The sequence below is a fragment of the Pestalotiopsis fici genome (assembly GCF_000516985.1).
Source record: "Pestalotiopsis fici W106-1 unplaced genomic scaffold PFICI_Scf_6, whole genome shotgun sequence".
Taxonomy (NCBI): domain Eukaryota; kingdom Fungi; phylum Ascomycota; class Sordariomycetes; order Amphisphaeriales; family Sporocadaceae; genus Pestalotiopsis; species Pestalotiopsis fici.
The window spans coordinates 292004-317278 of NW_006917096.1; the positions used below are offsets into that span (position 1 = coordinate 292004).

At 47.7% G+C, this 25275-nt stretch overlaps 11 protein-coding genes across 11 annotated transcripts; 5 read left to right on the top strand and 6 right to left on the bottom strand.

The window, feature by feature from the left end:
• Positions 1-819: 819 nt before the first annotated feature.
• Positions 820-1398, bottom strand: PFICI_08567 (uncharacterized protein; the record flags this gene model as incomplete). The annotated part of the gene is made up of 1 exon (XM_007837148.1): positions 820-1398. The coding sequence occupies one exon, from the start codon at positions 1396-1398 to the stop codon at positions 820-822; it is 579 nt and encodes a 192-aa protein (XP_007835339.1).
• Positions 1399-2240: 842 nt separating this feature from the next.
• On the bottom strand, positions 2241-4574 carry PFICI_08568 (uncharacterized protein; the record flags this gene model as incomplete). Its single annotated transcript, XM_007837149.1, has 9 exons — positions 2241-2374; positions 2445-2548; positions 2616-2728; positions 2901-3025; positions 3095-3420; positions 3485-3616; positions 3709-3827; positions 3957-4236; positions 4321-4574. 9 exons carry the CDS (start codon positions 4572-4574, stop codon positions 2241-2243), a joined length of 1587 nt encoding a protein of 528 aa, XP_007835340.1.
• A 574-nt stretch (positions 4575-5148) lies between these two features.
• Positions 5149-6396, bottom strand: PFICI_08569 (uncharacterized protein; the record flags this gene model as incomplete). The annotated part of the gene is made up of 1 exon (XM_007837150.1): positions 5149-6396. The coding sequence occupies one exon, from the start codon at positions 6394-6396 to the stop codon at positions 5149-5151; it is 1248 nt and encodes a 415-aa protein (XP_007835341.1).
• Positions 6397-7699: 1303 nt separating this feature from the next.
• On the top strand, positions 7700-9282 carry PFICI_08570 (uncharacterized protein; the record flags this gene model as incomplete). Its single annotated transcript, XM_007837151.1, has 4 exons — positions 7700-8027; positions 8077-8145; positions 8205-8807; positions 8858-9282. 4 exons carry the CDS (start codon positions 7700-7702, stop codon positions 9280-9282), a joined length of 1425 nt encoding a protein of 474 aa, XP_007835342.1.
• Positions 9283-9850: 568 nt separating this feature from the next.
• Positions 9851-10369, bottom strand: PFICI_08571 (uncharacterized protein; the record flags this gene model as incomplete). Its single annotated transcript, XM_007837152.1, has 1 exon — positions 9851-10369. One exon carries the CDS (start codon positions 10367-10369, stop codon positions 9851-9853), a length of 519 nt encoding a protein of 172 aa, XP_007835343.1.
• Positions 10370-11763: 1394 nt separating this feature from the next.
• PFICI_08572 (uncharacterized protein) lies at positions 11764-13705 on the bottom strand (the record flags this gene model as incomplete). The annotated part of the gene is made up of 4 exons (XM_007837153.1): positions 11764-11921; positions 11979-12915; positions 13021-13259; positions 13327-13705. The coding sequence occupies 4 exons, from the start codon at positions 13703-13705 to the stop codon at positions 11764-11766; spliced, it is 1713 nt and encodes a 570-aa protein (XP_007835344.1).
• A 500-nt stretch (positions 13706-14205) lies between these two features.
• On the top strand, positions 14206-15026 carry PFICI_08573 (uncharacterized protein; the record flags this gene model as incomplete). The annotated part of the gene is made up of 3 exons (XM_007837154.1): positions 14206-14226; positions 14363-14519; positions 14590-15026. 3 exons carry the CDS (start codon positions 14206-14208, stop codon positions 15024-15026), a joined length of 615 nt encoding a protein of 204 aa, XP_007835345.1.
• Positions 15027-15748: 722 nt separating this feature from the next.
• On the top strand, positions 15749-16594 carry PFICI_08574 (uncharacterized protein; the record flags this gene model as incomplete). The annotated part of the gene is made up of 1 exon (XM_007837155.1): positions 15749-16594. One exon carries the CDS (start codon positions 15749-15751, stop codon positions 16592-16594), a length of 846 nt encoding a protein of 281 aa, XP_007835346.1.
• A 438-nt stretch (positions 16595-17032) lies between these two features.
• On the bottom strand, positions 17033-18252 carry PFICI_08575 (uncharacterized protein; the record flags this gene model as incomplete). The annotated part of the gene is made up of 6 exons (XM_007837156.1): positions 17033-17111; positions 17179-17320; positions 17376-17687; positions 17747-17900; positions 17955-18160; positions 18216-18252. The coding sequence occupies 6 exons, from the start codon at positions 18250-18252 to the stop codon at positions 17033-17035; spliced, it is 930 nt and encodes a 309-aa protein (XP_007835347.1).
• A 557-nt stretch (positions 18253-18809) lies between these two features.
• Positions 18810-20744, top strand: PFICI_08576 (uncharacterized protein; the record flags this gene model as incomplete). Its single annotated transcript, XM_007837157.1, has 8 exons — positions 18810-18863; positions 18925-19113; positions 19177-19271; positions 19324-19925; positions 19979-20218; positions 20278-20435; positions 20492-20612; positions 20665-20744. The coding sequence occupies 8 exons, from the start codon at positions 18810-18812 to the stop codon at positions 20742-20744; spliced, it is 1539 nt and encodes a 512-aa protein (XP_007835348.1).
• A 527-nt stretch (positions 20745-21271) lies between these two features.
• PFICI_08577 (uncharacterized protein) lies at positions 21272-25072 on the top strand (the record flags this gene model as incomplete). The annotated part of the gene is made up of 3 exons (XM_007837158.1): positions 21272-21381; positions 21443-22549; positions 22603-25072. The coding sequence occupies 3 exons, from the start codon at positions 21272-21274 to the stop codon at positions 25070-25072; spliced, it is 3687 nt and encodes a 1228-aa protein (XP_007835349.1).
• Between the last annotated feature and the right edge of the window lie 203 nt (positions 25073-25275).

Genomic DNA, 25275 nt, shown 5'->3' on the forward strand with positions numbered 1-25275 from the left:
GTGCCAGTAAACTCCATACCAGACTGCTAATCAACGGTCTCTCGGGAAGGATAGTGCTTGGCATTGCGAATCCTTAAAGGGACCGAATGCTAGTATCGGGTTGCTCCAATCAACAGAGTTTGCCATGACGGGCGCTAGGCTTTCTAGAATAGAATGCTGCAGTATTTCCCTTGCCCGTATGTAGCTGTTATAAACCCGGGAGGATTTCTGACGGCGCCGCTGATGGCCCGCGAGTCCGTTTCGTGTTCGGGTGGGGAGGTGATTGGTCGCAGATGGGCTTTTTTTTGCCAGAAGGATTAGTATAGTAATAGACGGTACTATGGCGGGTAGGGCTGGTTTGGCTGGCGCTGTGTAAGGTATTTCGTATAGGGGGGGTCTACCCTGTCCATCTATTCTGCTGCGGTACGTGCTGCTAGCGCCAAACCTCCCACCGAGACCTCGACATGCCCACCTCCAAAATCCGTCCAGGGCTTCCCGAGTCTCTCTCTTCTTTTTAGTTTGCTGAGCCTATTCGAACCATCAATCCAAATCATTCCTTCAGCCTCGATATTCCATTAAAAACATCAAAGTTTTTAAAGTTTGAACTGTCTCAGATATGTAAGTGTAGGAAATTCGAGATATGGTTTCTGAACCACAATCAATTCGATTTCATGGCCGAATTCATCTTACGTCTCAACATTTGCTGATATAGCGGCAATCGCTTCTCAGTATCTCGGCATTCGCATCACTTTTTCTAGCATGCATTTTAGATCTGCTCATGGGTATCGATTTTATTAATTAAAAAAGTATAAAATTAAAATAATAATGATAAATATATATTCAGCTCATGCTCTGCTCTTCTAGCCAAAAATTGATCCGTTCCCTTGTTATTGGATGAAGATTCCAGGCGCAGGCGGCTTCTGGTGCATGCATGTTAGTCTGCCGTGAGACAATGTTATCGCGAGACGCAATGGGCATATACACAACTTGTTCCGTGCACTGAACCTTGTCGCATCGTTTCCCCAGAGCCTGACCGAGCCTGAGGAGTTTCTGCTCCAGTTCTGCCAGGCGGTCTATAAGCTCTGTCCGCGGAATCTGTAAATGCTGCTTCTTGTTGACTCGATGGTCGTTTTTTGCATCGCGACTCTGTCTGGCCACTGTGCATTTGGTTCCCGCCCTGTCACAGTTGAGACACGGCGTACGTCGATCGCAGCGTATCTTTCTTTTGGAACAGCGCTCACAGCACCGGCGCTTGGGCAGAGGTAGTGCGCCAGCGCGGGTGTGGTCAACCACTGGGGATTTTACTTGGGGAGGACATGTATTGTCCTCGTCGAAATTGAGCAGGGCATCAAGACGCATCCGGCGGCAGGGCTCAGGTGCAGCGCAGTCTGTTTGAGATGTCGAGGTTCCAATGGCCATGGTGAGAGACACAGAAAAGCGACAAGTGACTAAGGCGTTTTTGGTGAGGCGGTGTTGTGGGTGAGTGGCTGTAACCAGAGATGTTCAATATGCCAAAGAAGTGTGTGTTTGTAAGCACGAATGACTAATAAATAAAGAAGGACAGTAGTTGAAAGCAGCACTGGAATTGAACTCTAAAAACAACATGCAGGGTGGACGTGTCTGGGTATCCAGTCAACTTATCTGCCATAATTCAACCCAAGGGAGGTTTCATTGCAACTAAACCCCGGCGGCATCTACATGAAATCTGGGTCCCGATCTGTATACAATTTTCGCTACTAGCTTTTTAGTGGAGTAACCCCCCCTTGCCACGGCAAGTTCGCGTCAAGCGTCTTGGGGGGTCCGGGCGATTGGGAACGGGTTCTTGTAGGACCCCGCGGTTAGCGAGCTGCCAACGATCCCGGCTCGACTTAAGGGACCGAGATGCCGCAACCGGGCTCACCACGGCCAAGGCGACATTAAATATCCATCGCCGTGGACCGCCGCATTTCATATAATCAATCTTATTCGCATTGCAACAGTCAATCATTCCCCGTTTTGACGTCATGGTACACATACGTTAAAAAGGACCAGAGTACGGAATGCCGAGTAGATACAAAAAAGACCGAGACATTGCTTGTAGCACGGGCGCTAGCTCTGCTTCGCTAACCGAGACCGAGTGTGCCGAGAATCTCCCCACAGCCAATGTGTGTCTGGCCACTTTGGGGTGACGAATGGCCCTATTCGGTACCCACTCAGGCCACTGACTGCCTACCTACTCAGATGCCGTATGTCTTACAAAGCGGCACAATATTCACACCCGCTTATAGATGAATTAATGCCACCGAGCTGGATGGCAAAGAAATGGCTCCGCTAGAATCAAGCTCGTGGAACACTTTTTCACCACTTGCCTTGCCCGACAATGTCTCATAACTCTGCCCGCCCCAAGTAAGACCAGCTATCAAACTAATTAGTATATTGTGCTTTACTTGTGCCAAATTAGGACGAGGTCAAGACGCCAGACTTACATGTTGCACTCAGAGACTCAAACTCGAGAAGCTTGTAACGCGCTCCGTCATAATATTCAAGTTGCGGCAGCTGTATGGTCAAGTTCTGACGCTCTCCAGTGGATCTAAGGATTTTATACAGACATTAGCGTCCTCACACTGCCCAAATATAAGTGACTTCTCGAGACTTACAGTTCTGTCCAAGGCTGGGAATTGATGAGCACGATGCGCTTGAGATTGTTGTCTTCATAAATCTCAAAGGCGGTCAATGGCACACTGCTGTCCACCTCAATCTCGTTGATATACTATGCATATTGTAATTAGATCTTGGCATTTATAGTCTTGAATAAGGATTTACTGCATTTGTTTCGAGGCGTAGTCTTTGACTTTCCTCTGAGGCATCCTCTTGGGAAGTGAACAGAGGAAAGGACATCAAGGGAGAGGGGGAAAAGATAACTTGGGACAAGTCTCGCGTACCGCTTCTTTGGAGCCAATGGCTTCCCCCACCACAACATATCCGTAATATTCCGGCATAGTATAGTGTGTTGCGTCTGGGGCATAATCGGTAAGGTTGATACCAATATGATCGACAGGTTCGAATGCTGGATAAAATGTACAGGGTCAACCTTGCTCAATACAATCCTTGACATGCAATGAACCAACACACATACCACTGTAATTGTAGCCGACGCCCTGATGGAAGAACAAGCCCGATATACCGACAACCGCCGCGTGTAGGCTGTAATCCACAAGCCAAAGGGCCGCAGCAGCAGAGTTGCTTACCCCCTGCTGTCCATGACTCGCAAATGATCCGGTTTCTCCAAGGACAAAGCTGTAGTTTGCATCCGCCGCGAGTTTGACCGAGTCATCGTAGGAATCGAGCTCTGTCCGAATACTGGTCTTGTTGACTAGGCCAGACGCCTTTCCTGGCCATACCGATCGACTATCTAGCTGCCCGGTAGAGTGGTAATGATGGACCGAGAGGGAATTAATTGAGCTTGTCCCGTTTGTGTGTGAGATTGTTTCTTTGCCAAGTTTAAATGACTTGGTGGTCCACTCACCTGGCAAACTCTCCTTGCAAAGCATCCGTGTTTAGCATGTTCTTGACGGACCAGCGCGATGCCGAGTCTCCGAATCTGTACTTGCGTCCATTGTCGCCAAGAGTGTCATTGATCGCTTCATAGTATGATATCCTTTTGCCAATAATATATCAGTAATGCGCTTGAAACTAATGATAGAAAGCAGCTGAAAGTGATGAGAAATTGATCACAAGCACATGGCTTACTGTTGGGCCGAATAGGCATAAATGTCCCAATCCTCGTCCCGCTTAACACCATCATCCCACTGGTCCGCTTCGTTTCCAAGCTCGATAGCATATAGCTCTACATCGCTGCAATCAGATTCCTACATGAATAATTTGACTTGAGTTAGCAAGCTACAAATTCCAACGTTATTTTGCCATGACACAAAGGTCAAGGGGAATGAAAGTTGGGTTGAGTCTTGGAAGAAACATCAAAGTTGAAATAACCATACAGCAAAAGCCTTTTCAATGTTTTTTATCTGAGCAATAGCTTCGCTCGTGTTGCCGGCCAGGAAATTGACTCCAAAGGTAAAGCTCGTGGTGGGAGGGAAATTACAGGCAGCTCGCCAGTACTTGTACCCGGCGCCAGTAAAGTAAGCCTGGGGAAACAGCTGTTTGGTACTCTCGAGGTCATCAAGCTCGGGAACGGGAGCAAAGATATTATAGAAACCAGGTTCCTCATTGTCGAGATCGGCCACGTTGATGATAAAGTCCTGGGAGCCGCCACCAATTCTGTTTGGATCTTAGCATAAAAATGGTTCTTTTATTCGTCTTAGACCAAATAGGGACCCATGCAATGGTTCGGCACAAACTCACCTGATTGGTGGTGCAATGCCTGTCTTTTCCTTGGTATTGTTCATCAAGTTCCATGTGAATTGATTGGCTTTGCCTGGCTCGCCCGCCCAGTCGACGAATCTGTCAGCCTCGATGGAGAGACCGCACATACTGGCCGGCAGAGGCAAAGCAGTATCGGGCATTTCCAGTGAGAGCTCAAGTTCCAAGGCGCGCACACATGTTGCAGCTGCCAAGGCAAGACACCAATGCATCAACTTGTTACAAAGCAAAGACATTATGGAGGATGGATCAACAAGTCGGAATCAATTTGTCTCAGGGAACCTGTTTGTGAGTGCATGCCGACTAGTGGTCATGTAATTAATTCCAAGTGGATAATGCTTTGTTTATAACATGACCATTTGGAGTTGAAGCTATAGGGTGTCTGCTAGCAAATTCAAGCCGCAAGCACTTAGCACAACGAACGATCATTGGGTTGGTCAACCTTGAATTTTTCCGGTGGCACGCCATGAGATCAAGCGAGATGGTAGATCGGTTGTATACAAGACGAGTCTCCAAACTGTGGGGGCGCAGGCTGGGGCGCGCCCTCAATGCAACGCTTTGGTATCCCGCGAAGAAATTCATCAAATGCATACATTTATTATACTTCCAGAGAGTACTCAGGAGATTTTCCTCGAATCAAGTGTATCTTGAATTTGCCAACCGACCATGTTCCAATTCTCCACGGACCGATGTGCTTTGAGACAACGCCGATAGTTGCCGTTGGCTTGATTAAAATTGGTTTGGCATGCAGTAAATTTGACTTGCTGTGACGTCTTTGATTATTTCTTTGCTACATTCGTAGAATCATTCTCATTGATTGGGCTCCAGATGCCCTTTCATGTCGGCCGTTTTGTCGCGAACACAATCAGGCAAAGTAGCAACATCAAAGTTTTCCATTCCGCTCCATTGAGCCCCAGCCTTGTCCAGTATAGCAGCCATAGTCTGGAATTGTATCTCCGACTCACTGCACTTGTTGAACGATTTCAATAGTGTTGTGGTAGCCGAGGCATTCATGGCAGAGCTTCCACTGTGTGAGTGATTGCTTCTGGCACCCGCTTGTACTAGCATTCGCAAGACTTCTGAGCGCGACTCAAAGTCAGTAAATGGCATCACACCATCGCAGACATAATGTATGACTGGTGGACTATTCACGTCGACACCAGCTTCAATTATTGCCTTGATTGCCTGCAATTCCTTTTGTCCATATCGGTCGTTGTTGGCGTATTGTCCTCTGAGCCTGGGGGTTTTGGTACGAGAGCCACATATCAAGGACAAGAGGGTAAATCCGCCATCAAAATATGATGGAGCGTCCTTGAGATGATATCGTTTGTTCATGTCTACTCCCGCTTTTGCAAGGATTCCAAACATCTCGAAAGAGCTTGGCCTCAGCCGTCCTTGATGGCTCGCAACAATGAGTGGCGAAGAACCACCTTGCACCAGCAGCTCTTCCCCGACAATGTCGCTATCATCATCATTGTCAGGAGCATTGGTCCTGATTTTGTACTTTGGGGTTCTCTCGATATGAACGTCCGCACCGTGCTCTATGAGTAATCTGACAGAGTTGACATCTTCCCTGGCAAGTGCATGCACCAGCGGGGTAAAGCCGATAGCGTTCTGTTGACAAACATCTGCTCCAAGATTGATCAAGGCCTGAGTCGCCTGTCCAGTAGCCACATAAAGTGGCAGCACCTCGGCACCATAATCACGGGCACTAGAGTCGTTCACATCGGCACCATGATCGACCAGAAGGCGAAGTATGTCTTCTGTCGCACCGGAAGCTGCAGCACAATGTATGGCCGGGGAGATTTGAGGCCAATTTTCAAGCTGAAAAAGATCTTTGTCTTTGCAGAACTGCGACTTGTAACCCTCTTTGATATCAGCTCCTGCCTCAAGCAGGAACTTAATGATGTCGGTTTTACCATAGTAAATCGCGGCTCCGAGAGGAGTCAAGCCGATGGTCGAGTACGCGCTGATTGAAAAAGTAGTCCCCGATTCCTCAACGACTCGCCTCACTGCAAGCAAGTCTCCGTTCTTGATATGAACGAATATATCCGGCATATTGATAGGTGCTAGCAGTGTCAATCTAGTGGAGGTAAATCGCTCTGCTCTAGAGTTATTAGCAATGCCTTCGCTGTTACCAAATATGCCAGTACTCAGCCAAGAACACGATGTCTGACAGCAATGCCAAAATAGGATGCGCCATATAGTTGTGCGGGGTATCAGATCATCTCCCAAGACTGCAACATACCTACTTTCGGAGATGCAAGCATAAACAAACACCCCAAAACAAAGCTCTGATGTACAAATAAGTTTGAAATATTTATTGACGATCAGGTGAAAACCTTTAGTTTTGTCAGATTTTACCATCAACATTTATCTGAGCTTAATTAACCGAACCTGAATCGTTATGTAGATGCATCTTGCTCAACACACGCAATGCCGGGAGTTTTTGGCGCCGTTCTCAACCAGAAATTGTCGTGCAGGGTCATCTTTGGACTATTATCACCGTGAACGTTTTGGGGCCGTGAACACTTGGAGCACTATTTGTGTCATCAGATAGAAACGACGGATTCGACACCTCGGCGGGATATACTGATGTTGCCCACAGATTTGTTGCCCGTGGCCAGGGGTACAGCTCACAATAGTCACTACCTACCTAGGCTGTGGGGGTTTGAACAGCTCAGACGAGCCCCAATGGTAATCGTAACGATCGAGAAACATTCCTGGATTGGAGTGGGGACCACGGCAGATCGATACAATGCGTCTCGACTTGCTACCGGACCTTGTTAGATTTGAACGTGAGAGAAGACGAAAACGAAGAAGACCTCAAGTTTCATGCGTTCGGGGATCTTATACTATCCCAAATTATCAAGATCCCCCTCTCCCAACGCACGGATCTTCGGAGTCTGCACGATCCCGAATGGCCCCGCTCACAATGCCACTCCTAATGCGGGACGCCAAGCACAATTTAAAGACTCGTATAGTATTGGTAAAATCCAGTATAGTTCTACTTGGGACTGACTTCCTTGGCAAAAAATAACCCGGCGATCCAGCCACGGCAGTCATTGTCAAGTATGTAGATCATTTGTTATCCAGAGTGTTGCTTGGGGATACGACAGGAGATAAATAACGTCGGAAGCGCCGCAAATTGTTGAATCGACCGCTGGCTCAATTCTTCCTATGTTGCCTCACATATTTCTATACCGTCTTGGAAGATATGTTATTTCCTCAGAATATGCACTTTATGCAGCTGATAGCCGGGTTGCTTGCATTCTTGCAACGCCCTCTGATAGCTGCACTTGGAGCACTCTGTCTTTTCAGTATTTGGTTGTTTATTCCCAAGACCCACCAACAGAACCGAATGCCGTATATCAATCCTGCCGGAAAATATGATTTGTTTGGCAACCGCCAGCGTCGAGAGTTTTTATCGAGTGCGAGGGCGCTCATGAAAAAAGCCGAACAACTATATCCTGGCCAGTGCTACAAAATGATGACTGAAGTCGGAGAATACACAGTCATCCATCCTTCGCTCTTGAACGAGATTCGGAACGAACCCAACTTGAGCTTTTTGAAAGCTTTTGCCGCCAACTTCCATCCTCACTTGCCCGGATTCGATGGTTTTGCAGTCGGAGGCCGCGACGATGAGTTGATACAGAGGGTAATCAAGAAGCAATTGAACAAGCTCCTTAGTCAGTAATATTTCCCGTTGAAGAAAGACTTCACAGCTAAGCCGCGCAGATCAAATTACGCAGCCTCTCTCGGAGGAGGCAGTTTTTGCCATGAATGTCCAACTTGGTAACTCGACAGGTATGTTTCCATGATTTGAAGCATGTGGCAATCAGCAAGTTTAACTCGAAGAGTGACAGATTGGCGGCAAATTCCTATCAAAGACGCACTCCTCGATATTGTCGCCCGCCTCTCTTCTCGCGTATTTCTCGGCGATGAATTATGCCGTAATCAAGACTGGCTGGAAATTGCCAAAGCATATACTGTCCACGCTTTCCTGGCTGCTGAGGTTTTACGAAGCTACCCCAGCCCTATCCGGTCATTTATCCACTGGTTTCTTCCAGAATGCCGGATTCTGCGTAAAGATATCCAGGAGGCTAAGCGAATCATCGGTCCCGTCCTGTCCAGACGCAACAAGTTGGGTCTAGAAGCTTTGAAAAACAACACACCAGCTCCTGAATATGACGACGTGTTCAGTTGGCTAGAAGAGGAGAGTCAGGGAAGCAAATACGACCCAGTTGGTGCCCAGCTTGGATTCTCGCTCGTGGCAATCCATACGACTACAGATCTGGCATGTGAGACCATGGTGAGAATAGCTCAAAATCCCGAGTACTTCTCGCTTCTTAGGAAAGAGATAGTCGAAGCTCTACAGGCCGAGGGATGGAAAAAGTCTGCGCTGTTCAATATGAAGCTTCTTGACAGTGTCATCAAAGAAGCCCAACGACTGAAACCAATCACTTCAGGTAAATCATTTCAAAACAATCCTAGCACCGTACTGACTATTTCATCATAGCTGTCATAAACCGTGTGGCGACAAAGACTGTCAAACTTTCGGATGGCACAGTCATTCGTGAGGGCGAAAGCTGTGTCGGAACAACATGGCAAATGTATCACCCTGAGGTGTACAGCCATCCAGAAACGTTTGACGGCCATCGTTTCGAGCGAATGCGCGGGATATCTGGCTTGGATAGTCAAGCACATCTTGTTAGCACCTCGCCAAAACATCTTGGCTTCGGCCTCGGTCTGCACGCATGCCCTGGGCGGTTCTTTGCAGCAAACGAAATAAAGATCATTTTGTGTCATCTCCTCCTCAAGTACGAGTGGAGGTTGGTTCCTGAACGCACGCTACGAACTATTGATCACGGATTTGCGTTGAACTCAGACCCCATGGCTGAAATCGAGATAAGGAGCCGCAATGAGATTGAGATTGACTTATGAGTTCAAGGAATGTTAGAGCCTGAGATTGGAATTTGAACCAATGGTCAGAGACATTGATTGCTGCTACCGTATACTACGGTAGCAGCCTATCTACAATAGTGTTCAACTCTTCGGTGGTCATATGGACAGGACAGTGGTCGTTGTAAAATCGAAAGACAAATTGAGGTTACTCACCACTTGACTCCCGATATCAAGCAACGAAATTATGACAGCCTAAGCTAGTCGGTCAAGGTAGTAGTAGTCTTAATGAGTCATGTCCCATGAATGAAGTGCCAGTCTCTGGGCGCAGAAAAGACTTGCAGTCTCACTCCTTTTATTACGGGGGAAAGGCAGAAAAAGAGAAAAAGAAAAATCACTGCTTGATTTGGAGTTCACTCACATCTTGACAGACGCAACGCCATACGTGCCTGGGTGTAATGGCAGGTCAAAGCGACAGTCACTGTTGTAGTTTCTTATGATATAGCGCAAATGGCATAAGATTTGTACAAATTTAATAAAAACAGGCAGTATCCAAAGGCAATTTTCTCTATTCCTTCCGTGAATTACCCGTGTATATACGATATGCAATTTACACCAAATGAGACTCAAGATGAGGCAAAAGGTAATCCGCAAAGCCGAGAGGCACTCCCTTCATGCGTAAAATGGAGTAAGCCAACTCTAAATGAAAGAAGAAGAAGGGGACGGCATATTTCAACACATATTCCTTGGAAGTCATCTTCAAGTTGTAGCGGCCCACGGAGAATTCCACCTCATCCCCCTCGTGTCCACAAATATCCTTGGGATCAACGCTTTCAAGAAGCGCAATAGTGCGCTCGCAACGCTCAATGAGCTTTTCTGCCGTGTCTTCATCGTCGGCCCAAGCTTCGGTTTGGATTCCGGCAATGCGAGTCAAAGTCTTCTTGGCAATGTTGGAGACGAGTTTGACATGGCTAGCCAGAGGAATCAAATCTTCGATTAATGTTTCTTTTGGAATGTCGGCCGAGGCAGATCCGTAGTGAGCGATGCCTTTGGCTAGAATGCCTTTGAGGCTGATGAGACCAGATTTGAATACTGGGATGCTGGCATCGTAGAGGGTGATTCCGGCCATGATGAAGTAATACGTGAGTAGCGAGAAGTGGCTCTGGGTGACTGTGCGAAGGATGACACCCTCAAGACCCAGGGTAATCTGGCTAGGTAAAGTATTGTATAAATATTCGAGCAAATTTGGTAGCTAGTATGCATGCAACACTGCTTATACTGTCAAGGAATTTATTCAACGATCGTTAGACTGACTAGCAAATCTACCCTGAGAGGATGGGGGAAACGTTCCCCCTATATACAGCCACAGTGTGGGTCGCCCCAACCACCTTATTTCAACATATACCATCAGCTAACTTCGTTGCATGCAGTGGTCCATAGTAGTTGAGGCATAATCGATCCACAACCTTAATTCTATACACAGTACTGTACACCTCCTTGAACATACTGTGTAATGAGTACTGGATCAGCGCCAAGGATTTACCTTGTGCTACTTGGTTGTGCCGGCCAGTGATGGCTGTTGTAGGGGTTTGTGGCGCGGTCTCCACACTAAGTGCTACGGAATTTGAGCTACCGAACAGCGCTGTAACAACCAAAAATACGGCGTTTCAACTCAACTAACATGCGTAGTTTACCAGAAAGTGATCAATTGATTCATGGCTTAGAAATCGAGTAAAGAACAGAGATTTCCGTGGCTTAGAAATCAAGTGTGGAGAAGGGATCTTCATGGCTTGGAGATTAAGTGAGGAAAAGAGATGTTATGGCTTAGAAATCAAATGTGGGGAAGAAATCTATAGTAGGTACTTAAGTGGTTCAGTAATTGCGTGGGGCCCAGATCGTTATCAATAGCGGCGAGATGGTGATACATAAACCATTGGGAATTTACAGTGAATCAATCTGAAATCCATTTTTAAATCACTAGTCTAAACCAGAAGTTTGCCGTTTTATCAGCACCTAATTTTCTTGTCTTCGTCATTTCTTATTCCATAGGTTGCACAAGCTGATTAGCAATATATGGAATTATAAACCTTTGATTTATAATAATCCACCCTTCAACACCAGTATCTTCTTGCGTCCCACATAGGCTATAATTGTCAAAGTATACTAGGTTAGGTAGCAATAAGTAGAGCGCTTCTCCACACATGTATATATCTTTAACCATCCAACCACTATTGGATATGAACAACTCAACGGATACAACAACTATTGTACCATACCAAACCAAGAAATCAGCCTGAATGCTGAAACAATTATTTAGGTTTATTACTATGCCTCGAAGGTGGTCTTTTGCCGGCACCTCGAAGGCATCATATCCACGACTGTATACATTTTCATCAAGGTGACTAATTCGTTATTATTGAAACACCCGGCACTCATAGCCTAGCATTTTCATGGGCACTCTTTACTTTCCTTGGTCTCATATTTCGCCTTGTGACAGACTTTTCACTAGTAAACCAGATTCATTCAATGTCCGAATGCAGTATCTAGTGTAGCGCCTATATAGGCGATGGCTTCGGCGCGATATGTGTCTAGCTGACTGTACACTTGACTAGTCATATTGACATCGAATATGAGGTTCTGGGCATAAGATGCAGCATACTCGGGCCAATAGGCATTGGCCGCTGACAATAAATTAGCTTCTTGTATCAGTACTCACGGGAACAAACTAATGTACTTACTTCCAGAATAGTTTGGATCTAGTCTCGTCACGAAGCTGACCCACATCCTACTCATTGTCGCGGCCAGCTGCTTGAATGTCTCTGGCCCATTCAGAAAGACGTTGGTGCTATTATCGTAGCCAGTTCCGAGCAGATTATTGAAAACAAATGGCACCTCGGCACCGTGAGGAACTCCTACGTTGGGTCCAGCAACTGTCGTCACAACGTCAAAGAGATAACTGTAGCTCGTGACGTTATACTCGGCCCATATCTGATTAGCAAGACGACGAGGGGCATGGATGTTGATGTCACCGCCGTATGCAGCCGCCCGCTTGTATTGCTCGCCATAGCCCGCCGGTGGTCGGCCAACCATGGTCTTTGGAATGCCAATTTCGGGAATGTCTGGGTATAGTGCGGCCAGGCTCGTGACTGTACTATTGTCGAGACCCCAACTGGCGAGCAGTTTCAAGAAATCTGCAGTTGTATTCACTGCCCCCTTGGTCGAGAAACTAGTGCCTTCGTCCGCATTCGCACCAATCATGTAGGGGACCTTGACAAAGTTGCCCTCGCGAAGCTGCTTTGTACCGCTTTCCATGATGAAGTCGTCATCAATGACGCTGACAAACTGCGGTCCGGTGGTGCCTGTCAAGGTATGAGTTGGGATGATGCTGTCGTTTTGAAAGATGCTCAGTAAAGCGTTTGTTTCAATAGTCCGCAGACACGCCAAGCTATCACCTGATGGAGTACTGCAGTTGGTCGCCTCTACGACGGCGTCGTAAAATGGTTGCCAGTCTTCCGCGGTTTGATATCGATCGTAGGTGCTCGGCGCACCACTTTGGCTGATTGCCGCACGAAAGAGGCTATCGTCACGGCCACCATAGGCCGTCAGCTGGACCCCCACGCTGTGAGCGCCAGCACTTTCTCCCCAGATTGTCACCTTTGTGGGCTCCCCGCCAAACTGATACGTGATGGTTAGCATATTCTCATGTCTAAGTCCACGGCTGTGCATGATCCAACAATGCATCCCAGACTGAAGAGTACGTATAAAAAGTATAGATCTTACCGCAGCAATATTCTCTTGAATCCAGTACAAAGCCAATCTCTGGTCTCGGAACCCCAAGTTGGCGGAGCCTTCGTCGTATATCTCTTTGCTCCACATGAACCCCCAGCAATGCAGTCTATAATTGAGACTAACGGCAATCATGGGCGTGCCCATTTGTACAGATTGATCTACAATGAAGGAGAGATTGTACTGCTGCATTGCTGAACCACCCGAAACGAAACCACCGCCGTATATCCATACTATAATACACCGTTGTAAGTATGGTTGCACTCGTGTCCTCTCATGGATGCGGATTGAAAGGCTTACCTGCAACCGCGAGACCATCACCACGTTCAACCCCAGTAGGGCGAATGACATTGATGGTAAGACAATCCTCTGACACCTCTCCCGTCTGTCCCGTTCCTAGACAGATTGGCCCATAGTCGGTAGCGTTTCTGGTATCAGCCCAGGATGAGTTCAAAGACTGAGGAACTCGTAGGCGAAGGTCTCCAACTGGTGGTTGGGCATATGGCATGCCAAGGAAATAATCCTGCTTGTATTGGCTATTGTAAACACCTCGATATGTACCATTTACGATGCCAACTCTGGGCGACTCGATGTTGTCGTATTTGGCATGTGCAGAGGACGGGAAGATATAGGATGCACAGGCAATTGATAGCCAGAATGTCTTCAAGATCGAAGCCATTTTGGGTTCACTGGGTGCAGTGCAAGAGAAAGGTCCTGAAGGATACAGGTCAAGCATTCTCCATTTATGCCTGGCAGAAGTATTTGTACCCACTATTGTGATAGCCACGAATATGACAATATGACTCGGCACTTGTAACTCAGGAGGAGAGACAAATCAATACGCTCCAGAGATATTGTCTGTTGAAACCTTGTACTTCTGGGATAACTACCAGTACGTCCATGTTTACAGTGATTGACCGGGGCATTGCAGTCATTTCTGGAGTATGGAGAGAGCATAGCGGCTTGGCAGCTGGGTGCATATCAATTCGGCTAAAGGATACTACTAGGTAGGTTATCCGCACTTTATCGATCGGCTACGATCCGATAAACACGGACCGAGATGACTTGAGATGGCGCTGCTTATTCATTTGACCTGTGCGGAATTGATAGCATAATGTTGGTTTCGATTTATAGTGACAGTTTTCTTGATTACAACTACGGAATAGCAGAACTGGCAAAATGCTGCTTAATCCAAGAGATGTAAATAAATATATATATATATATATAAAAGGAGAGAACTAGGTAAAAAAAAAACTAAAAAAACTCGGGTTTTATTCTTTGAGATTTGAACGCGAGTGCTGGACCTGGTAACAATCCAACTTCAAACTTTGATCAGATCACTGCCCCTAAAGACGGATACAAGGTCCCGGCTGGTGAAGCATATTCTATTCAATGGGAGCTCGGTTCGCATCATGACGACAAAGTTACCATCAAGCTCTTTGCCGGCATTGGGAAAGATCAGACTAATTTCAATGAACTCAAGACAATCGGCAGTAAGTAATATCGGGGCTTTGTGCTCAGTCCACTCAAGCCATTTTACTTACCAGACTGGCATCGTCGCAGAGGGTATCGATAATAGTAAAGGAAGCTATAGTTGGACCCCCAACACGGCAGACGACACAAGCCTCACGTACATGTTGACAATCACGTCGGACAGTGATGACTCTGTCTACCAGTTGTCGGACAACTTTCAGATCATTACAGAGCCAGATGACGTTTCTGCCACGACGACGGAAGGCACGCAGACAAGTCAGACCTCGTCGCAGACTTCCGTCACCACTGTTGTGACTACGGCGTCCACCACCAGCTCTATGCAAGGAATCTCCAGCGCGAGCGGGGACAGTACCATCACCTCATCGCCAACCACGACGAGCTTGTCCGGCGGCTCCTCTGCCACGTCCAGCTCCAGTAGCCCGAGCAGTACAAGTGCTGTAGGGCGCAACGTAGCCGACATATTCGCGATGATCCTGGGGCTAGCTCTTGTAATGTATGCTCAGTAGGATGGATTACCTTTGATAAAGTTCCGCCATGAGATATACACGGGGTTCTCGGGGAGCGAGAGGGGCGAGTTCTTATGTTTTGGATAATACCAGTTATTTTCTTCGCCAATATTGACATGTCTCTTTTGGTCTCTTGATGCAGTGGTAATCATCCAGCTCTATGAATAAAACCCGTGTTTACGGCCTTGTAGGTCAGAGAGCCTAATAATTTGAGACGCAAAAACCATGCGCTATTGCCTACAAAGCTGGGTTGGCAGAGCTTAGCTGCGGGATACGTGGATTCGTGCGAATGTGTATCGCTATGCTGTGACAACACTCCTGCACGATTCGTTTAACAATAGTGACTAATTATAAAAGTATGATACGCTATCAAAAGTTATTAATTCCAAGGTAGAAGGCTAAATTTATCTGGGAAAAGGGTTGGGGGTCTGGGGTGTGTGTTTATAATAGTTTGTTTCATTGGTTGGTCTACCACAGTAGTCGTCAAGTCCAAAAGCATTGCTAGTGACGATATGCAGTATCCCTGTCTATATTTTTAGTGACCCTAGTTGGGCTGCAAGGGCCAGAAGCGAGGTTCAGCTTCCAAAAATGCATGTTTATATATTCATGTCAAAGTCCTTGACGGACTAGTCTATCTTTTACTCCATTTCTTTCAAATCGGTCGACCAAAAGATTCAGATAGCCCGCCTGGGTCAAGGGGCTTAGAAAGCTCATTCGCCACCATGGTTAACATCATCGCCATCATCATTCCCATCTTTGTCATTTTCTTTCTCCTTGCTTTCTGGCTAAAGTGCTCTTCTAGGGGCCGCAAATTCCAGGAAAAACGTCTCCGTTTCAGAGCCAAAGTGAATCCCTTCTATCGCGCACAGTATAAAGCCTACCAGAATCGCCTCCAGGCTGAAGTCGAAAAACGCAATATTGAAGAACGCGACACAACCAAAGGCACCCCTGTGTGGTTTTCGCGGCATATTTACCATGGCGCACTCCAGCATTGGGTCATGTACATCAACGAGACAAAATACGAGCTACGCAGGGATATTGAGAGTGGCACGTACAGACACAACATACAGAATGTAGATTGGGACATCAAAAGGGAGAAGCGCGAAGCGGCCTTGCAGAAAAAGCAAATCCCCGATGTCGACGGCTTCTACATTTGTTTGATTGGCTGGACGCGCCTGTCAGAAGATGTCCTAGAAGAAAAGTGCCGCACGCTGATGCAGAACGAGTTCGACGAGTACAATCTATTTTGGAACAATTGTCAGCATTTCCTCAAACAATTTGCGGATAAAATCATTAGCACCAAGGCTCTCGACTGGGCGTGGTTCCGCGAGAACACAAAGACCGAGTATCAGAATTGCCAGCAGCTGCCAAAGCCTCCCGACGCGCTTGTCCAGATGCAGATCAATACCCTTCACCATAACGGACACAGTCACGCGGCGACTCAATTGCAGAACTCGCTCATCGCCCAACAGCAGATGATGAACGGTGCTCAAATGACAGCCAACGGAGGTCTTCCCCCAGGGTTCGTGGGAGGACTGCCACCAGGGGCAGGAGGGATAACGGGCTAGCCGTTCATTGGCAGGAAGGATGATTTCTGACCCTAGACATGTTGATCGCTGTCTCCAGAACTCAACCGTGGACTCTGGCTTCGCTGCCACTAGTTAGCATGGCAGCTGTCTTGAGTTTGTCGTCATGTACATCGAGCATCCCAAGCCTTATAGGGGCTGGAAGGGGGGTTCAACTACTATAAAACATTATAAATCCTATCAGCACAATTTCAATTCCCAGAAATTTCCAAAATCAATTGTTTGAGTTCAAAGGGCACCCTGTTTACATCTATTGCCCTAGAGCGAGATTTGTTTATTTGTCCCTATATGGTCTAGGTAGCAAATTCTTTTCCCCCGACTCAGTAACCAGGCGCATCCCCGAGCGGCACATAAGGAAGACTTGGATCAATTGCTCCTAGGCAACATGAAGGACTCTGAACACACTCTCCCCCAACCGGCTCACGCTGCCATTGTAGCTTGACGATTGAAGTTTCGTGCCACTGACTCGGCAAACCATTCCCCGACACTCACAGCAGGACTTTGCGAACGAAGTTAGTCAGCCAAACGTTTCCAATTGCTCAAGTAAGAAGAAGTGAACCACTTACTATTTCTTCAAAGGCCCTTGCATAATGTAGTCCTTTCGGGACTGATTAAAGTAGGCGATGGAATAGCGAGAGGGCGATTGACCAACGTCCTTGGCTCTCACGCGATGGAAATTGGACTTTAATCGGTCATCCGACCAAGCCACTACACCAATCATTAGGAAAGCACCATGGAAAGCGTATACAAGGATAAACTTTACTCAGCATATCGCCAATATTCACCACAATGGGCCCTGTCACAGCAGGCAGCGGTGTGAAGGTGTCGCCCATTCCAAAGCTAGTGAACGATTCCCTTCCCGGGCAAATCTCGAGACCGTCCTCGCCGTCTCGTTGAAAGAGCAGTGTGAGGCATCCGATATCCGTGTGGGTACCGGCTCTCCAGGTACCTGCCGCGTTCTCTGCTGGAGGATAGTGTATGAGGCGTAGCTGCGTCATGCAGTCTGGGTTTGTTGGATTATTGGCTTCGACCAAAAAGTCCTCATCGAAGCCGAGTGCAACGGAAAAGCAAGATACTACGTGAGCTAGGGTCAGACTCAGAGACAATGGGGATATCACCGGTCGCATTACATACAGACTTGGTTGGATATCGCGGCACATTTCGACATGAACCTTTCAGTAGTATCCTTGAACCCCGGAACATCATCCTCGCTGGGCCATTGCGAGTTGCGCATCAGCCACAATGATTCTTTCTGATCATAAGTACCAGTGCTTGGTCTCAGCTGGGCCTATGCAGGGAGATCAGCACAATCGCTCGCTGGAGGGCCCGATATTGAAAATACCTTGTATTCCCAGCCATTGTTTGTCTTTATATCGTGCGCAGTCTTGGCCTTGGTCTCGGCTGGTAGATCAAAGAAGGACTTTGAAATCGCAAACTGCTCTTCAATCTCGGCAACAGAGATACCGTGATCAATCAGAGTGAAGAATCCGGCGCTTTCTGCGGCATCTACTAAAAGCTGCCTGATCTCGTCTTTGCGACTGGAAAAGTCTATGATATTGTCAGCCTTGATGCAAAATCATATGTGGCGAGGATGGTTGCAGACCTTTGAGCGAGATGACAGGGACTAGTCTTTCTGCCATTTTCATCGAGCCAAGGGCAATTATCAAAGTTAATCCAGTTACTAGATGTTATGCTTTATCGCGCGCTGCTTTCAAATTCTCGAGCTCAGTTCATTTATCAAGCCGTCGTCTATGTACTAGACACACCGGCCAGTGTCGGGGGTCGCACCCAACGGCCCGAGATCGTGGAGATCGCGATGCCGTGCATTCATTATTGCCGTTGCTGTCTCGCTGTGTCTTGCCGCAGCATCGAACCCCGCGTTTCTTGGAGTGCATTATTAATTGTGACACTTGACTTTCTGGTTGATAGCCAAGGGAGATAGATAGCCGGCTATGTACCCGAGCCTTATCGGTCTCCGTCCCCCCAACTCAACGTCCCATATCCGAACGTCCCCACCACACAACGCCAGCGCCGGACGCCTATCTTTCATCTCTCTCTGCACGCCAAGCCAACGGATACTACCGTGGTACTAGAACTCCAAGTCGCCTCCATCTGGTTTTGCTTATGAATACACTTGCATATGGTTGAGGCTTGCATTTCCAGTCCCCCAATACTGGCTCGCATGACGTGAGGCAAAATGTCCGACATGAAGAAGAAACACTCGATGCAAAATGCCGCCGATGTTGGCAAGGTGAGATATGTCCAAAAAGCATGATATTTTGTTTACATGCTAAATTGGTTTTGCGTCAAAGGGGGAAGTCATGACGATTGACGTCGACGACAGTCAACCTGGGTCGGCCGGCCACGACAAGGCTCTCGATCTCCTTCAACGTCACCACATTGACTTTGACCCAAACTCGGACGAGGCGAAGCGAGTGCTGCGAAAAATCGACTGGAGAATCATGCCCATGATTTTCACTATATATCTGTTGCAACTCATGGTAGGCCATGGCCTCCAAAGTCTATGATAGCTAACGGGGTGTGCTAAAGTGGAAAACTTGCAGGACAAGAATAGTCTGTCGTTTGCAGCGATCATGGATCTCAAGACAGACACGCACTTGACAGCAAGTCAATACTCCTGGCTTGGATCAATCGTGTAGTAAGTCGGAAAAACAAACTCAAAGCCTTTCAGGAACTGACACAGCTTACAGCTTTGGATATCTCGGTGGCGAGATACCTGCCACGTTTCTAATGCAGCGCCTGCCCCTCGCCAAGTTCGTCGCCGCCATGGCCATGCTCTGGGGCATCGTGGTGGCCATGCACGCCGTCTGCCGGGACTTTGGCAGCCTCGCCGCCGTCCGCTTCATCCTGGGCGCCGTCGAGGTCGTCACGGCGCCCGCGGCCATTTACATTACCGGGGCCTACTATACCAAGTCGGAGCAAGTAACGCGCGTCGCGATATGGTACACGACGTCGGGCTGGGCCTCGGTCGCGGGCGGCTTTTGCGCCTGGGCATTGAACCAGTCGCGGTACTTTAAATGGGAGGGCCTCTTTGTGCTCTACGGCGGGCTGACCTTTGTCACGGGAGTCGTCCTTTGGTTCTGGTTGGCGGCGTCGCCGACCGAGGCGTCGTGGCTCACGGAGAGGGAAAAGGTGATTGCGCTCGAGCGCGTGCGCGAAAACAAGACGGGCACCGAGGTCTGGTCATTCAGTTGGCCGCAGCTCAAGGAGTGTTTTCAGGATGTGCGCTTTTACTTGATCTTTCTGCTTCTGGTATCCACGGGTCTACCGAACGGTGGTGTGACTGCGTTTGGTACGTTTAATTTAGTTTTGGACGTTCACTGGGCAAGTCTAACATGATCACAGGGCCGACCATCATTTCAGGGTTTGGATTCGACACCAACCAATCCGCATTGCTCAACATGGGATCCGGCGGTGCGCAAGTCGCGGGTACCCTTCTCGCATTGTTCATTGCAAAACATACCAATAGGATGATTGGTGGCCTTTGGGCCCTGGGACTGGCAATCATTGGAGTCATCATGATGCTTGCTATACCGGAAGCCAACTATGGTGCTCGATACGGAGGCTATATCCTCATGATGCAATGTGAGAGACAAAGGCCTGCCACTCAAAGAGCCGTCGACTGTGAGCTGACATGAAAACAGTTCCTATTTGCATCCTTTTCATTATTGCCTACATGACTGGCGGCGTTGCAGGGTCAACCAAGAAGTTTGCGTTTGGAGCTGCTTACCAACTAGGCTACGCTGTTGGAAACATCATAGGACCTCAGACATTCAGAGCGAGCGATGCCCCCAACTACTACGTGAGTCTGGCTCTAGTTGATGGCAGTATCTCGCCGAGTTGCTAATTCGAATGCAGGCGGCAAAATACACAATGTTGGCATTTCTTGCCTTTACAGCTCTATTAATCGCTGCCATGGGCTTGATCCACATGGCCTGGAATAAAAGAAGGGATGCAAAAGATGCCGCCGATGCAGAGAGTTTGTCTCCCCTTGCGATCTTGTTGCCAACACAATACTAATTGAATGCCAGATGTGCCAGTCCGCGTTGAGAATGAAGAGTTTGAAGACTTGACAGATTTCAGACTGAAATCATTCCGGTATCCAATCTAGCATGGGGGTATGATGTATCCGCTCGTTTGGTGGGCTGTTGTATTGGGTCATTGCTAGCTAAGTATAGTCTATGTTTTGTCTTTTCGATATAGAATTGATAAGTCTCAAATCAAGAGACCTTGCAAACATCAATACAAACCCGCGACTGGGCTACCTCACAGCGACGTGCATTGCTGTCGCCATACACCGACTACTGAGCTATATGGCAAAAGTGGGAGCTCCACATGCGAGACGAGCATGGCGATCAGATCCGACACAGTGCATTGTACTTGGGCGCCTTCCATGGCCTCCGGTCCTCAATTGTGCCTTGCAAATGCGAGATGCATCCCATCTCATTTGAATAAGCCAATCATGGCAATCGCCAAGATATGCAGTACGTCAGCTGCGCCTGCAGGCTGTGCCAACGCTTCTGTTGTGTAAGACCACATGCACTCAAAACTGCCGACAACCCCAAAATTTGATGCTTACGCTTTCTTTGGCCATCTTTCTCCCTTTCTTCGAGCCTTGATGGCCACTGGACTACGGAAATGAGTTTCGGATTCGGTGTCGGCGATTTCCTGACGGTTATCGAGTTAGCCAACAAGATTCGGAGAGACTTTGCAGATGCCCCCGATCAATTCCGGCAACTGACCGATGAGTGTGTACAATGATGAACCCTAGCTTTCTGTTCCGTCTTGCTTACTCGCGACACTGTCCAGGGTCAGAAATCTCACCACTGTTCTGAATGATGTCCTTGTACTCCTCGATGAACATGATCTGTCCGAAAAGCAGACGATAAGCTTGCGCGAAATCAAAGATAGTTGTCAGCATGTCTTGGATGATATTAAAAGAGTTGCCGAAAAATATTCCACTCTAGTACCACAAGATACGACTGTAAAACGTCGAGCAAAGAGAGTATGGAAGCGCTTCAAATGGGATCCTAACGAAGCTCGCGACTTGAGAAGTCGAATCACTTCCAATATCACGGTTCTCCAGTCCTTCACAGCAGCTAGAACCGACAATACTATTCTCAGATTGGAACAACGGCAAGGTCGGCAGGAGTACCGGCAAGAAGTTCAAGATATCCTCGACTGGTTGACTCCCATTGATGCTGCCCCACAACAGGCAGACTTCATCCGTCGCCGACAACCTGGGACAGGTCAATGGCTCCTTGAATCGCTCGAATATAACAAATGGAAAGCGTCAAAGGGGGAAATCTTGTTCTGCCGTGGCATACCGGGAGCGGGCAAAACTATCCTGTCCTCGATCGTAGTGGACGATTTACAGAAATGTCACGACGCCGAGGATGTTGCCGTATGCTATTTCTACTGCAATTTTCAGCGTCAAGAAGAGCAAAGAATCGAAAACATCGTGTTAAGCTTTGTCAAACAACTAGCTCAGGTTGCTACCACCATACCTGCGTGCCTTAAGGCTCTCTTCGATAAACACAAGGCACAACGGAGCCGGCCCAGTTCGAAGGAAGCGATAGAAAGCTTGCATTCTATATCGAGGACATTCTCAAAGGTCTTCTGTGTTGTTGATGCACTTGATGAGTGCCGGACCGTGGATGGATGTCAACGACAACTTATCGAATACTTGATCGACTTTTGCACCATTACCGACGCTGAAATAATAGCAACATCTCGTCCGATTCCCCATATTGAGGAGAAATTCAAGAACTTTGTTTCTTTAGAAGTTCTTGCCAGCTCAGCAGATATTCGGAAGTACATCGAAGGGAACATACAAGATCTTCCAGGCTTTGTCAGTCGCAATCCAACCTTTGTCGACGAGATTACAGATGCAATAGCTGAAGCCACACGCGGCATGTATGTATAATTTAAGACAATATTCTTACTCTAAGCGAAGACTGACAATCCAGGTTTCTTTTGGCAAAACTTCACCTCGATTCTCTTAGGGGAAAGCGATCACCCAGAGAGCTTCGAAAAACCTTGGGGGCCCTAGCCAGAGGAAATAACGCATATACGGAAGCCTATCGTACTACCATGTCACGGATTTGCGGACAGCTCCCGGACCAAAAAGAACTCGCCATCCAAGCGTTGAAATGGATTGTTTATGCAAAAAGGGAATTATCGACAATTGAGCTTCAGCACGCCCTCGGAGTGGAAGTTGGCGAATGTGACTTCTTTGACGACAATATCCCAGATCTACAGGACACGATTGCTGCATGTTGTGGATTGGTCACAGTTGATGAAACGAGTGCAGTCGTTCGACTTGTGCATTACACTACCCAAGAGTTTTTCGAAGACCAAGGACGCTCTTATCTTCCTGATGCACACGACGAGATCGCGAGTACGTGTGTCACGTATCTTTCCTTTGAAGCTTTCAAGAGTGGCCCATGTACAGAAAGGCGGGACCTTGAGGAACGACTCATTCACTTCCCTCTCTACGATTATTCTAGCCGTTTCTGGGGATTTCATGCACAGTATTCGCAAGATGTCAAAGCTTTACACTATTTCCTTGCTTTGCCCGCTCACGTGGAAGGATCGAGTCAAGTTCTGCTGGCTGGCGGGAGATACTTGAGTGACATTTACGGAATTCCCTCTCAAGTGACTGCTCTGCACTTGGCAGCCTATTTCGGCCTGGCTGAGTATCTAGCCACAATACTTCAGAGTGCAACGAGTATAGATCCTCGGGATAGCCACGATCGGACGCCGCTGTCATGGGCTGCCGAGCATGGCCACGAAGAGACTGTGCGCTTGTATCTGGAAATGACTGCTCAAATAGATGTTGCAGATAAATACGGCCAAACGCCGCTATTTCACGCCGCCAAAAAGGGCCACGGAAGGATTGTACACCTGCTTCTGGAAAAGAATGCGGATATCAATACCTGTGATGCCAAGTTCGCCCAAACGCCGCTTTTGTACGCTGCAAAAAATGGCGACGAAGAGATTGTGCGTCTGCTTCTGGAAAAGAATGCTCAAATCGATATTGCAGATAAACACGGCGAAACGCCGTTATCGCATGCTGCCGAAAAGGGCAATAAAGGGATTGCACACCTGCTTCTGGACAGAAATGCTCAGATCGATCAAAAGAGCAGATTGAAACAGACACCTCTGCTATTGGCTACTAAGATGGGCCACAAAGAGATTGTGCGCATGCTTCTAGATAAAAATGCTCAAACCGATATTACAGATATATTCGGCCAAACGCCGTTATCATATGCTGCCGAAAATGGCAACAAAGAGATTGCACACCTGCTCCTAGAGAAAGGTTGTCAAATCGATGCAACATCCGGGTTCGGCCACACGCCTCTGTCGTTCGCTGCCAGAGATGGCCACACAGAGATGGTGCGCCTGCTTCTGGAGAAGAATGCTCAAGTCGAATCCCATAATATGAAAGGTTATACGCCGCTATCGTGGGCTGCCGAGTATGGCTACAAAGATATTGTGCGTCTGCTTCTCGACCATGGCGCAAGTATCGTTGAGGTCAAGTCCGGAAGCAGCCCACCATTCTTGGCATTAAAAGAAGCGCATATGGATATACTTCAACTTTTCATCGAAAATGGAGCTTCTGTCGAAATGACTGATACACGTGGCTACACAATGTTGGCTGTGGCTGTCGAATATGGCCATCGAGATATCGTTGAATTCCTACTAAACCACGGAGCCAATGTCCACATGGTCACAAAAGCAGGTGAAACAGGTTTACTTCTAGCTTCCAAGTACGGCTATAACGAAATTGTTGAAATCCTCCTCAAGCAGGGCGCTATGGTTGATGCGAAGGACACTGGCGGACGGACCCCTCTGATTTGGGCAGTTCAAGAGGGTGAGTGGGAGGTCATGGAATTGTTGCTTACTGCCGGTGCCGATTGTCAAGCCACGGACACGTACTTCCGATCTGCTTTCACCTATGCAGTGATAGGAGGTAACGTTGAAGCTCTTGGCTCTTTGCTTGCGGCAAGTCGCGTTCAACCCAATGAAAGAGATTTTTGGGGTTCAACAGCTGCATCCTTTGCCGTACGTCTTGGCCGGTTGCCAGTATTCATGAAAATTGCCAATCTCCCTGGTGTTGACTTGCTCTTGGAAGATTCTTTCGGGCGGACGCCACTTTGGTGGGCTCTGAAGCAAAACCGCGACTCTATGGCGGAGCACATTATGGAATGCACCCAGTCTTCGTACCCATATGGGTCATCAAAGCATCCGCGCCTGGGTGAACCGAACACCTTCATTGGTTATGACAAGGAGTGCATTGTCTGTTTATGTTATCTAGACAGCTCGCACTACCAATGCAACCGTTGCACGGAAAAGCTCGTTAGGGTCTGTGGAGAGTGCTATGATTTGGGGGCTCGCTGTCTGTCGAAATCACATTCTCTTGAGATTGGATATTGAATGCAACCACCAGATATTTATATTATGTAGACTACTCAGGGCCTATGTACCGTTCGCGCGTCATAGCGATTGGCTACATGTCCCCAGATCGAAGTGCATAATAGCATATCATGTGGATTTCATTGTTGAAAGTCGGTATGAATGTAATGCTGCCTTTGCACACATCTTGTCGAAGAAGTATAAAAAAGTGAATAGAAATCAAT